The following is a 12,450-nucleotide window of genomic DNA, read 5'->3' as shown; positions in this document are numbered from 1 at the left end:
CCCATAGTTTAATATATCAAAGACCTGTGCAGGCACATTCACTTTTGAAAGTCAGATGTATAAATCAAGACAAGAAAAGACAAGATTAGTATCATTCCTGTAAATTGCAGGGGTATGTGTAATATATGGGGTGAGAAGGTTGAAAGTCACATGACACAGTAATATTAGGTGTGAAGTGGAGCTGCTCTGATTCCAGCTCCACTTCACACCTAATATTACTGTGTCATGTAATATTACAACAAAATAATCTTTAAGAGAAAAATAATGCAGCAGGAATGTGTTGGAAATTATTACTGTCTTCACATTACAAGTCACAAAGCAGGTTTCTGCACTTTAATTGATGGAAATGAGCTCCAAGAATATATATATTTTCACTGACTGTCTCCAATTTCCTATGCCTCTCAGGAACAGAAGCAACCTGAATCAATCAAAAAGGAAAATGGTTAGAATCAGCTATGAATTCTTTAAAAAAAAAAAAAGTGTGTTTATATTAGGGAGAAGGGAGGTGTCTCTATCATCATTCTTGAGATTTCACTTCATCTGTTGTTAGCACCAAACACTGCAGAGTACAAACGAAGAGCTGGTGAAGAGAAAAGTGCAAAGAAAACCAGCCATTTCCACTTCAACAATAACTGTAAAGCAAATAGCTAGGGGTAGATGTTAAGTGACAGGCTTGTAATAATAGTCATAAAAGCCAGGAGTAAACTTCACTTCACAGCTTGATCAAGGTGCCAGTGAGAGGTTTTGATTTGGAAAATGGGCAAATGTGCACAGTTGAGAACATGGAGGTGATCAAATTCATTTAGCTCAGCACTTTCCCCTCACTATTGCTCCTTTTCCTTAAAGACAACCATGGCTCCTTCCAACATGAAGCCTAGGTAAACAAGTTTTATATGAAAAAGTATCGAGAGGTCCAGGAGACAGAATCTGCCCCCCAACCTGTGGGCAGGACATGTGATGGTTCAGCAATCCTGGAAAAATGGCTCCATCTCTTACACACACCCTGAATGGGATCAGTGTACAGACCGAGTACCCATGCCCACAGACTGCCCCTCTATGGTGGTGTAGAAGTCACAATGTCCAAATCCAGGTGTACATGTACAGCAGAAGTTCCACATTTCCATCATCTTGGGAGGTCTTCCAAACCTTGACTCCCTAGGAGAATGATGACAATGAACATCCCAACACAAGAAATAGTAAAGATATGCTAAGCAAAATAAAAGGGACAGGAACTGTTTTTATATTTGATTTGGGGATAGGATTCTTTGAATTACTGTGGTGACCCTGTGAAATGCGAGTGATTTGCTCTGTAATCCCATGTTCTGATATTTAAAGCAAATGTAATTGTTCAGTTCCAAGTAGGGATGTACATGAGTTTGGTCTGCCATGTGCCTGATCTCTTTGTCCTCCAGAGAACGCAAGACAGCGTCAGGATGGGGTGGTGAGCAATTCTATCATGTATTTCACTGAAGATCCACCAGAGCTCCCACCCAACAGCCCTCACCCATTGAAGCTACGGCGCATTCTCAATTTGAGCCCTTTCACAGTAACTGACCACACGCCAATGGAGACTGTGGTAGACATCTTTCGGAAACTTGGACTCAGACAATGTCTTGTCACACGCAGTGGGTAAGTATATATAGATGAACCAACGAGATTAAGTACTTAAAGGGAAGGAAAGTGCCACACCAGCTTTGCTATAGCTGTAATAAATATAGCACTTTTGTTATTCAAAGGAATTTCTAAGCAGTAACTAACTCTCAACAGCCTATAAAGTCAGCTGGGTAAGTATTATTATTTTCTCTAAAACTAAGGTAGACAGGTCAAGTGGCTGCCCAAGGCAACAGAATAAAATCAGTGGCAGAGCTAGAATTAGAAGCAAAGATGTACTGGCTGCCATTGAGCTCACGCTCAGACCATGTTCCCTTCTCTGTAGTGTATTGTAATTTGGGTGCCATATCTAAGATAAGGGACAATAAAATACAGACACTATCAGGCTGATGTCCCTATATATTTTGTTTTTAAGCAAGTGCAAATGCTGAGTTGGCAAAGTATCACTGTGTGCAAAGGGTTTGCTTGTCCCTAGTCTTCCAGCCAGGCTGAAGGGCTCATGAAAAGCATGATGTGGATGACAACTGAGGAAAATAAATCTGCTCAGTTTTGTCTGACAGCAAGGGAAAGTGAGTTAAAACTCCACGAGTGACAGATGACAAAAAATGATCAGGAACAGAAACTGAATGAAAAGTGTGAAACAACAGTTCTGTCTGCACAGGGGAAATTTTCCTTACAGCTCAAACTGGTTTTAAAACCTTTTGAAGAGACAGTCTAGCCTGGGCTTCAGTGGCCCAATTCCTGATAAATTTGGATGCCTAAAGTTTTGGCACCTGAATAAAACCTGCTTGCTTTTCACAGGTGCTGAGTATCCACAGTCATTTTCAGTTCTGGGTGCTCAACAACTGTGGAAATAAGGCCTCTGATTTGGAATATGGATTTAGGTGCCTACTATTAGGCACTCAGGCTTGGAACCTTTTGGTTTTGGTTTCTACCTCTAGCAGTTCTTGAAGCATCAGCTACAAACATTATTTTACAACTGAATTGAAAGGCAACTGATGCTAAGAATGATGGGGTTCCAACCAGTATCTATCTATCTTCAAGAGTTGGAAAGGAATGCTTTGTAGCATTGGGAGGTATTCTGGCCCCTGAGGAGTTGAGATATTGGATATTAAAAATGTTTCACAACCAGCACTTGCATTGCTAGTTATAGCTTAATAAGGGGCAGATTCCAAAACTCTCACTCCTGTTGGATGGTCACTTCTTGTTTAGTTCCATTAAAGTCAATGGGAGTAAGGCACTATGTCGTGAAAATAAGGGCATCAGAATTTTTAAAAAGAACACACAAACTGAAATTCACCCTTGTGCAGAATGCCAGGACAAGTCATAGGCCCCCCCCCTTAGCTCCTGATTAGATGGGTTAAGTGGTTTTGTGTTGCCTATATCTTGTGCAGGTGGCCCTCTGCTCGAGAGTGAATTTTATTCTGAATTTTATTATTTTCTCAAACAAAATGGTGTTGCATTAATTACAGTTCTCACTTGAACACAGAGTGAAATAGATTCTCCACAAAAGGAGGTAAAGAGAACCAGAGCACTTCATTTTTTTAATGGACATGGTTTTTATTGTCTTCGTGGTTATCATTAGGTGAGAATAGTTTTTTTGTTTTGCTTTGTTTTTAATCATCATTTTGGAAACTGAGATCCACAGCTGCACATGGGAGCTCTCATAAAAGGACCCTACAGCAGAACAGAAAAAATAGATGAGATATAAGATGATTCATCTTTCCTTTTTTCTTCTCTTCTAGAAGGCTGCTGGGTATCATAACTAAAAAGGATGTGTTAAGACATATGGCTCAAATGGCAAACCAGGACCCTGAATCTATCATGTTTAACTAGACTGGTAACAGAAGAATGGAAGAAATAACCTTGAAGGAATCTCTCCTAGATCAACACAAAGGCTGCATACAGTATTTTGTTTTGTTTAAAGAGAAGAATAGAGTGTATGAGGAGTGGCCCAGAACTAAGCTATAACAGAGCAGTTTGGATGCAGGATGAGACTTATTTAATCAGATAGTCAGGTTAGACACTCTCTCTAGCTGCAAACATCGGGCTATATTTCTTCAATGAGTTTCCTAATAGCTCTGCTGGTATGTGTGATATGGTTGAAGTGGTACAGGTTAAAGTGATATGGTTTGAAGATAAGGAGCCAGAAGTACTGGAGAACACACCAAAGTTCACACTAACTTATTAGACAGGTGTGAAGACTAGCAGATATTTATAAATAAGTTAGTAACAGCTGTAAACCTGTGCTCTAAACTAGAGAACCAAGCATGTATGATTCATGTTGATTTATTTGTTACTGATGTCATGGTTATTTATTTGCAACTGAATTATACTAAAATATTTTCATGGAAAAAACTCATCCCATTTATGGAGAAGTTTGTCATCTTCATTTATTTTGGTAAAAGTTCATTGAGACTGGAGTGGAACTCAAGCTGTGGAATACACTTCTGTTCACTTTAAACTGCCTGTCCTTTGTTTCCTGCTTTAAGCCATTCAGTTTTACTCAGTTTAGCAGTTTTCTCAATCAGCTCTCCTCTGTTATTTTTAAAATGCAGAGACTGATTTGTAAGGATTCATTATTTCTCTATGCAAAAATTGGCAAATTGATACTGTAATATTTAGTATGATGTAGTTTGCTATGACTATGGGAAAAGTATAAAAAGCTCACGGGGGAGATTTTCAAAGGCACAAAGGACAATTAGGTGCCCAACTCTCACTGAAATTCAATGGGAGTTAGGCACCTATCTTCCTCCATGTAATTAGAAGAAACAGACAAATGAAGCTCTGCAGTGATTTCTGCCCTGCTCCAGTTTATTCCTTATTCCTCCACTGGCAATTGTTTGCACTTGCTAAGAAATCGCCTAAATTAATATAGTGTAACACTGAGAGATCCCAGTCAGTGGCAGGCAGGATTGAGCCTGGGACCTCTAGAGCTTAATGTATGAGTCAAAAGTCACCTGGGCCTTAGCTAAGGCTGTAGAGCAGACTCATGAATCTCTCTGTAAGTGGTCTTGGTGTCATTAGATGGGACAGAGCACCACACCCAGGAGGTGTGTGGGTTACATACTTCCCCTAGCTGAGGAAGCATGTTCCGAGCTTCAGAGACTTCCCAGTTGAAATCCCAGACAAGTCCCCACTTGTAACACCAACAGACCTTGGTCTCCAGCAGGCAGGATTGAACCTGGGACCTCCAGAGGTAAATGCATGAGCTAAAAGCCACATGGCTATTAGCTAAGACTGTGGCAGACTCATTAATCTCTAAGCGGTCTCGGTGCCACAATCTGAGACACAGCACCACACCCGAGAGGTGTGTGTGTTACAATAGCATGGCTGAAATATTTATTTTCTAGCAGAGCTACTCACTCTTTAATCTGCTTGTACCATGTACAGGATTCATGCTGCAACCCTCCATAGTACCAAGTTTGGACAGGGGTGCAAGAAAGCAATTGTTGTTGTTACCTTGTGTCACTTATGTCCTCAGAATGTGAAGTTTAAAAGGAAACTACTCCAAATATGTTGGGGTAACCTGGTCCTAAAGCCTTCCTATTCTGTTGCTCTGTGGGATGCAGAATGTAGGTATTTTGTGTTGTAATAGACTGTAATAGTCTGAATGCAGAAGGCCAAATACTGTCATCAGTTACACCATCTATCTCTGGAAGAGAGGAGGCTATAGTCCACGGCTATAAAATATGCCTTATGTAATGCCCATAGTACAAGCCCTTTATGGTATCAATGTTTTATGTCCATACAGTATTCCCAAAAGACATAAGGATGGCCATACTGGGACAGACCAAAGGTCCATCTAGCCCAGTATCCTGTCTTCTCACAGGCCAATTTGAGGTGCCCCAGAGGGAATGAACAGAACAGGTAATCATCAAGTGATCCATTCCCTGTCACCCGTTCCCAGCTTCTGGTAAACAGAGGCTAGGGACACCATCCCTACCCATCCTGGCTAATATCCATTGATGAACCTGTCCTCCATTAACTCATCTAGTTCTTTTTTGAACCCTGTTATAGTATGTGCCATCCCAACATCCTCTGGCAAGGAGTTCCACAGACTGACTGTGCATTGTGTGAAAAAATACTTCCTTTTGTTTGTTTTTAAACCTGCTGCTTATTAATTTCATTTGGTGACCCCTAGTTCTTGTTTTACAAGGAGTAAATAACGTTTCCTTATTTACTTTCTCCACACCACTCATGATTTTATAGACTTCAATCATATCTCCTGTGAGTCGTCGCTTTTCCAAGCTGAAAAGTCCCAGTCTCCTTAATCTCTCCTCATACGGAAGCCGTTCCATACCCCTAATTATTTTTGTTGCCCTTTTCTGAATATTTTCCAATTTCAATATATCTTTTTTGAGATGGGGCTACCACATCTGCACACAGTATTCAAGATGTGGTTGTACCCTGAATTTATATAGAGGCAATATGATATTTTCTGTCTTATTATCTATCCTATTCTTAATGATTCCCAACATTCCGTTTATTTTTTGACTGCCACTGCACATTGAGTGGATGTTTTCAGAGAACTATTCACGACTCCAAAATCTCTCTCTTGATTGGTAACAGCTAATTTAGACCCCCATCATTTTACATGTATAGTTGGGATTATGTTTTCCAATGTGCATTACTTTGCATTTATCAACATTGATCTCAGAAGTTACTGGACAAACCCTGAAGTATAGATCTCAGCCTTAATTATTTAATTAATTCTGCAGAACCTAAAAAGTTTCACAGAACTTGGTTAATTTAAGAGTGAGGACGTTACTGTAGTATATAACTCAATGTATGCAACTACAGTTCAATACTTGCTTTCAAGCTATTGTACTGAGGCTGATGTCAAACCAAATGGGTGAATAAAACCTTTGCTGATGAATGATGCAAGTTCAGTATTACACATTTGTTATGCAGGGACAGTGTTGAGTTAGACTCAGCTTCTGACATGTATTTGAAGTGTTCTGCACCAGGAGCCCTTCTGTTAAGGAACAGGACAAAACTAACATGCACCTATCCCTTATTTGAGTGTCACTGTAATAGTAACTGCTAATTTTTTTGTTTTGGGGAAGCAGAAAACAAGACCATTCAAGCATTGTAGAAGATCTCATTTAATTCCATGTTGGAATGAGTGCATACTAATAAGTATTGCTTTACTTTGTTTTTTAATTGTAAAAAGCAGTCTATATGTTGCACCTTATTAAAAAGTAATGGTGGAGTCTCTTTTTAAATAAAATAAGCTTACAGTTCTAGCCACAAAGATGAACATATTGTTAAGTGAAAAAGCATTTATCATGCGTACCAGTATGACTTTAGACTTCAGCGCACATGACCACTCAAGCTTGTTGGATGAGTTGGGATATCTCTGATTCAGTTTTGTGATTGCTAAAGTTATATATTGAGTTGGTCAACCCCATACAATGAACTTCAGACAAATAGTCTTATACTGTATTTGGAGAGCAACATTGCAGTACATTGTCTTAGTAACATGAACTCTTACTTTATTTTTTTTAAAAATTAAAGAAAGAAGATAATTTGTTCTCCTGCAAGTTTGTTCTGTTTTCTGTCTTCCTTAAGCTAGTTTAAGGCTGCTAATTCAAATTCCTGTGTGAGTTCAATTTTTGGTTGTGGTTCATGATTACTTTTTTGGATTGGAGCTAGCTCTGCGAATGAAAATGGTAGACTTAATCCTGCACATGTAACTCAGGCAAGAACTCCCATTAATTCTGTGCCTGGGAATTGCTTTCAGTGAGAAGAAAGAATGTGGGATTGGGCTCTTCCTGGTTAATGTCTCACACAGTGGTAGACGTTTCACTATGTTTTTATGCTGATGTGACACTAAATCAAGGGGTTGACCACAAAAGGCATTAAAGATGCCATGGCACTTTTCCAGAAAGTAAGTGTGTTAACCCGGACATCTTGGCAATATTCCAGTTAAACTAATTGCTATGTGCCTGGCCTAAAGGTTTCCCTGCAGTCTCCATTGGATACAGCATTCTTCATTTCCTCCTCCTTTTTTGTGCCGCTGAGCTGTGTATTGTTAAACACCTTTGAGAGATGGTTACATTTCAGAAGCAGACAACAAAGGCCCTGGAGACTTTGTAATAGGGCCATCGATTGCTGTAAACCCATATGGTGTTGCTGGCTCTTCCCCATACTTACACTGGTGTCCATAAGCTGAAGAAGAATCATCATAGCAGAAGCCTGCAGGAGACTATAAAAAATTGGAGCAGGACCCATGAACTGAAACTGGCCATCACAGAGCCTTGGAGCTACCTCCAGGAATGGTAGCAGTTTTAGTGCCAGGAGCTGTCAATCACCCCTAGTGAGAGAAGAACCTTTCTTGAAAGGTAATACACAGGTATGTGTGTGAGATCTGGTACTCTCCTCTCACACCTGTGCTTCACCAGCCCTGGGCCAGGTTCTCTCCTCCTTCCCTAAACCTTGCCTGCCCTGCTTCAATGCCCAGACCAGCCAGCTGCCACATGGCCTGGTTACAGCCCCATTCCCTTTTTGTTCCCCCTTTAACCTCCTCTTTAATCTCCAGACACCACTACTTCCCTCTCCTGCCCTGTTTTCTTGGCTTAGCTCCAAACAGAGGATGGGAGTGGTATCTGCTCTACCCATGCTGGGGCAGGTTCCATCCAGGCACAGTTTTAAAGGCAGGATATCCTGGCCAAGGAAAATCATTCTAAGGTAATGAGGAGCCTCTGGTGGGCTATAGGTTCTTGCATCATTTCCTGCTGCTGGCACAGCAAGGGGAAGGTGATTTGGCTGAAGGAAAGGGGGGTGTGCGTGAGCATTCTTACATTGCACTGATTGCTAGCTCTGCTTTTGGCCTCTTGAGACCATTAGCAGCCAGCATAAGTTAGGCAGCTCTCAGTGCAGGGGCAGTAGCCTGAGCTGCAGCTGTTGATCATTTTTGCCTGCCTCCTCCAATCTACCTTGTACAATGCACAGTTTAGCCAAGGCAGAGTGTCTGGACCAAAGCATATATAGCCAAGAACAAAGAAAATAGAGAATTCATGCATTTACAATTCTTTCCCAGTCCAGCGGTGGTTAACTGGATGAAAAGACACTGCCATATGTGAAGGCAGATTGGGGATAGCCAGTTTTTGGCATCTCTTCAACATTAGATTTCATTAGAGAAATAATTCGGCAGAAGAAACAATAAGCGAGCAGCATCTTGTGGGGATTTCCAAAAGCCCCAGGAGTCAGTTCCTGGCTTGCACAGTGAGATGAACAACTTATGTATGATCCAGACTTTGTTATGGAACACATATTTTAGTGATTAAACAGCTTTTCTTAATCCAAACAGATTCAGTAAGGAGAGAAAAAAAACCAACCAAATTCACTTTCCTCAGATTGCTTAATGGGCTAGGCAGAGTCAACTGCTTTATATAGTGAACAATGCTCTGTTGTGTCAAGTGCATTTATTTATACACAAATGCATGTAAAGCCCAACAGGACTGTCACCTGTTCAATGCTGGCTACCTCTATTCCTAAGAATGAGTCCCGTATTGCTCCCCTAAGGAAAACTGAAATTCTTTTGCGGGGAGTGGCAGGTAATATGACACTGTTATTTTCCTTTCCTGCTGTTTCTGAAACTACAACATATTTCAATCAAGAATGAGTCCTTTCCCTAAACAGTTAGTAGGCTGGATTGGATCAACAAATTGCTGACATGCAGTACTATAGGATACTAGGATACTGATTGTTAAGTGGTAAGGAATTCTTTTTGAGAAAGACTGTAGAAATTAGTGGACTGACTGGACTAACTGTACCGTGGAATGAGACCATCCCAAATAATTAGGGGGATGAAGGCTTTTGGCTGAATATGGCTGTAATTTCATATTTTTTAGGTCAGCCACAGAAAGTTTTCCAGTCACTGGATAAGGTATTTCTGGATGTTACTTGGATTATGTGATGAAGCCTTATGCATTAGAAAACCAAGTACAAACTTCCCATTTTTTGTCTATTTTTAGATCATTTGTCATGCTTATAAAATAAGAGGAGGCTAACACAGCACAGGTAATTATACATTGCACTTCCATCAGAAGGAGCATGCTAATGAATTACGCTTCAGATATACAGTGGTACTAGGAGCTCACATATAGTACTAGGAATACTAAGTATTATCAATCTTACATTATAAACAGGAAAACTGAAGCATAGAAAGGCTGTGTGGCAGAGGTGGCATAAAACTCAGACGACTACCTGCTCCACCTTCACAGCCCTCAGTGTCTCACAAGATTCATCACTATATATCTGAAGCCATTAGGCAAGCAGACTGAAAAAAACAGAAGCTAATTTGCCTTCTCTACTATTAAGGGCATTTAGATCCAGCTTGATAAATAGGTCTGCAGCCTTGGGAGTCTCAAGGCACTTCTCTGACACTGAATGCTCAAATAGTCATAGCAGGAAAAAACACTGGCTGTAACTGGCCAGAATATTGCATCATCTCCCGTCAGACTCAGATCTGGTCATGTTAATCCATGATTTGTCTTTCCCTCCCAGGAGTACACGATGGAGCTGCTAAGCAGCCATTTAGTTACATTTGCTCTCTCCCCCTCCCCCGCTTCTCCCACTTCAAGTGAAATTGTAATTAGAGGTGGACCCAAGACACAAAGTCAGGAGACATGGTTGCAGATTTTGAGTGCCCGACATATTTGAGGGTCTGGGTTATGGTTTAGACACACATCAACTTTTAAGTAATGTCACCACAAAGCACTAGTTACAAGGGCATGGGAAGTAAGTTAGTGCTGTACAATCCTGGCCTATGCCACCATTCCCAACCCAAAGGAATCTGCCTACGGCACCAGGCCCAAAAGCCTCCCCTTCTTCTCTGCCTGGAAGAGCTTTCAGGGGTTGGACTATAGCAGTCCCCAGAGTCTTAGGGCACCAGTGGGTAAGTCACAGCAGTCATGTGCCCCCTTTCCAGACTCAGAAGGGCCAGTTCAGGACATGACTTCCTCCACAAGACCTGCAGCGATAGCCCAGTCACCTGACTACCTCTCCCTCTGTCCATTCCCTTGCCTTAAACCAACAGGCTTTTCCTTTCCCTGGCTTCAACAGTGAGTACCTCATGGAAATACCCATCCAAGCTTTTGTAACAGAAATAAAACTCATATATTATCCTCTATAATTAAAAAAAAAACACCCTGTGCTTGGTACCGCTCTGGTCATGTTTGGTGTGATGTATCTTTTCCTACCCATCGCCCCCTTCATTTTGCATTTTTAGAATATAAATCCACAGAAGGACTCACTTAGGCGCCTAGCTCTCACAGTGGGAGTTTGAGATTGTCAAAACCCCTGTCAGCTGCTGCCAACTCTGGAGGTGCCTAAAATCCCTCACTGCCTAAATTTCCATTATGAAAGTTCCCTAAAGTGTCTGCTGCTGGATATGTGCACAATGCCTCATGTTAGGTGCCTTTCATAGCTCAGCGCAGCATAAACCTCAAACCAGGTGAAAGTAGGCATTCCTCCACCTACAGGGCCTGATCCAATAAGCAGTCTCAAAGCAGGCCTAATCCATACACAATGACTGGGGAAGGAGTAACAGCACTTCTAGCCCAATAGTTAAGAGCACTCACCACAGCTATGGGAGACTGATTTAATTCTCTGCTTTGCCTGATGAGGACAAGGGATTCCTTAACCCATGGACTAGAGGTTTTAACTGAGATCTCTTCCTCTTCCCCATTTTGGGTGATGGGATATGCTGATGTGGGGCTCCCTCAGAATCTCCTGTTAAGCTGTTACACTGTGGAGAAATAATTAAAGAAGTAATTGGAGCAGGCTGACTGGCTCCTGGCCACCCCACAAGGGAGTGTTCTAACCCCCAGGCTCTAGCCTCATTCTCGTGCTTTCTCTCTCTCATACACCTAATATGAGCCTTTTGTTATTTAGCCACAGTGGAACAGCATCAGCAGGCGAGCATGAGGGAACCCCACATCATAATTGCCCATCGCCTAGTGGATAAGGCACACATGTGAGAGGTGGCAGATCCCTGTTTAAATCCCATTGCCTCCCACTACCAGGTAGAGGGGGACTTGAACTGGGAGAATCTCCCATATCCCAGGGGAAATGTCCTAACCATTAGGCTCAAATTGATGAGGGAGGTGGTCATCATCATCCTCAGTTTCTTTTGGACTCTAGCCCAAAGTGCCTAAATACCTTGAGAAGCTGTGCTTAGGGACTGTGATGTCATATATTTTTAAGGTCTCATGGATACCACAGACATTGTGTGTGTGGGGGGCCTTCCATATTACAAATAATTATAATAAGATGGCAAGCCAGTGACAAATCCAGGTATGGCCCTTAGGGCTCTTGCCTCCCAGGCTCCTCTGCTATTCTAGCACACTCATCAAAATACAAGCGGTCTAAATCATTCTGAACGTGCTTATTTTTAGTAAGAATGAGAGTTAACATGCAGATGCCTGTGCAGTGGCAGCTGCTGCCCAATAAGTGATCACGAGCTGCCTAACTCCATTTCTACTGCATCTCAACCCTCCCCTTTCCGCATGGTGGGTTGATCAAAGAGAGAAACTGGGCCAAGGCTGGAGAGCATGTGGGAAAGTGATGGGGGAGAAAATGTCAAAGGAATGCATTGTGTGGGTGAGGGATATGAGGTGAAAGGTAGTGCGGATGTGTAAAGAAAGCCTAGCCCCGTGCTCCTCCTATATCCAGTTGCTCATCCATGAATGAAATACTGCAATACTATATAGGAAAGGGTAAGATGGACCAAAGTAGTAATTATCCCTCTGTAAACCCTTTACTAATTTCAGTCTCCCATCGCCCAATGTACTGCTTTCCTAACATCATCCTTGGCCTCCCTCCCACACC

General features: G+C 41.7%; 1 protein-coding gene across 2 annotated transcripts in view; it reads left to right on the top strand.

Annotated features, from left to right (window-relative positions):
• CLCN4 (chloride voltage-gated channel 4) overlaps positions 1-4,638 on the top strand; it is a 65,324-nt gene extending 60,686 nt beyond the window's left edge. For both annotated transcript variants that reach the window (XM_050963621.1, XM_050963629.1), the window contains 2 exons: positions 1,413-1,629; positions 3,357-4,638. In XM_050963621.1, coding sequence (XP_050819578.1) covers positions 1,413-1,629; positions 3,357-3,447 — 308 coding nt within the window. In that variant the 3' untranslated portion in view covers positions 3,448-4,638. The remainder of the gene's footprint in view (positions 1-1,412; positions 1,630-3,356) is intronic.
• The last annotated feature ends 7,812 nt before the right edge of the window (positions 4,639-12,450 follow it).

This window comes from Gopherus flavomarginatus, chromosome 1 (genome assembly GCF_025201925.1).
Source record: "Gopherus flavomarginatus isolate rGopFla2 chromosome 1, rGopFla2.mat.asm, whole genome shotgun sequence".
Classification (NCBI taxonomy): Eukaryota; Metazoa; Chordata; order Testudines; family Testudinidae; genus Gopherus; species Gopherus flavomarginatus.
The sequence above is the reverse complement of the archived record's forward strand: the minus strand, read 5'-3'. Positions and strand labels throughout refer to the sequence as shown.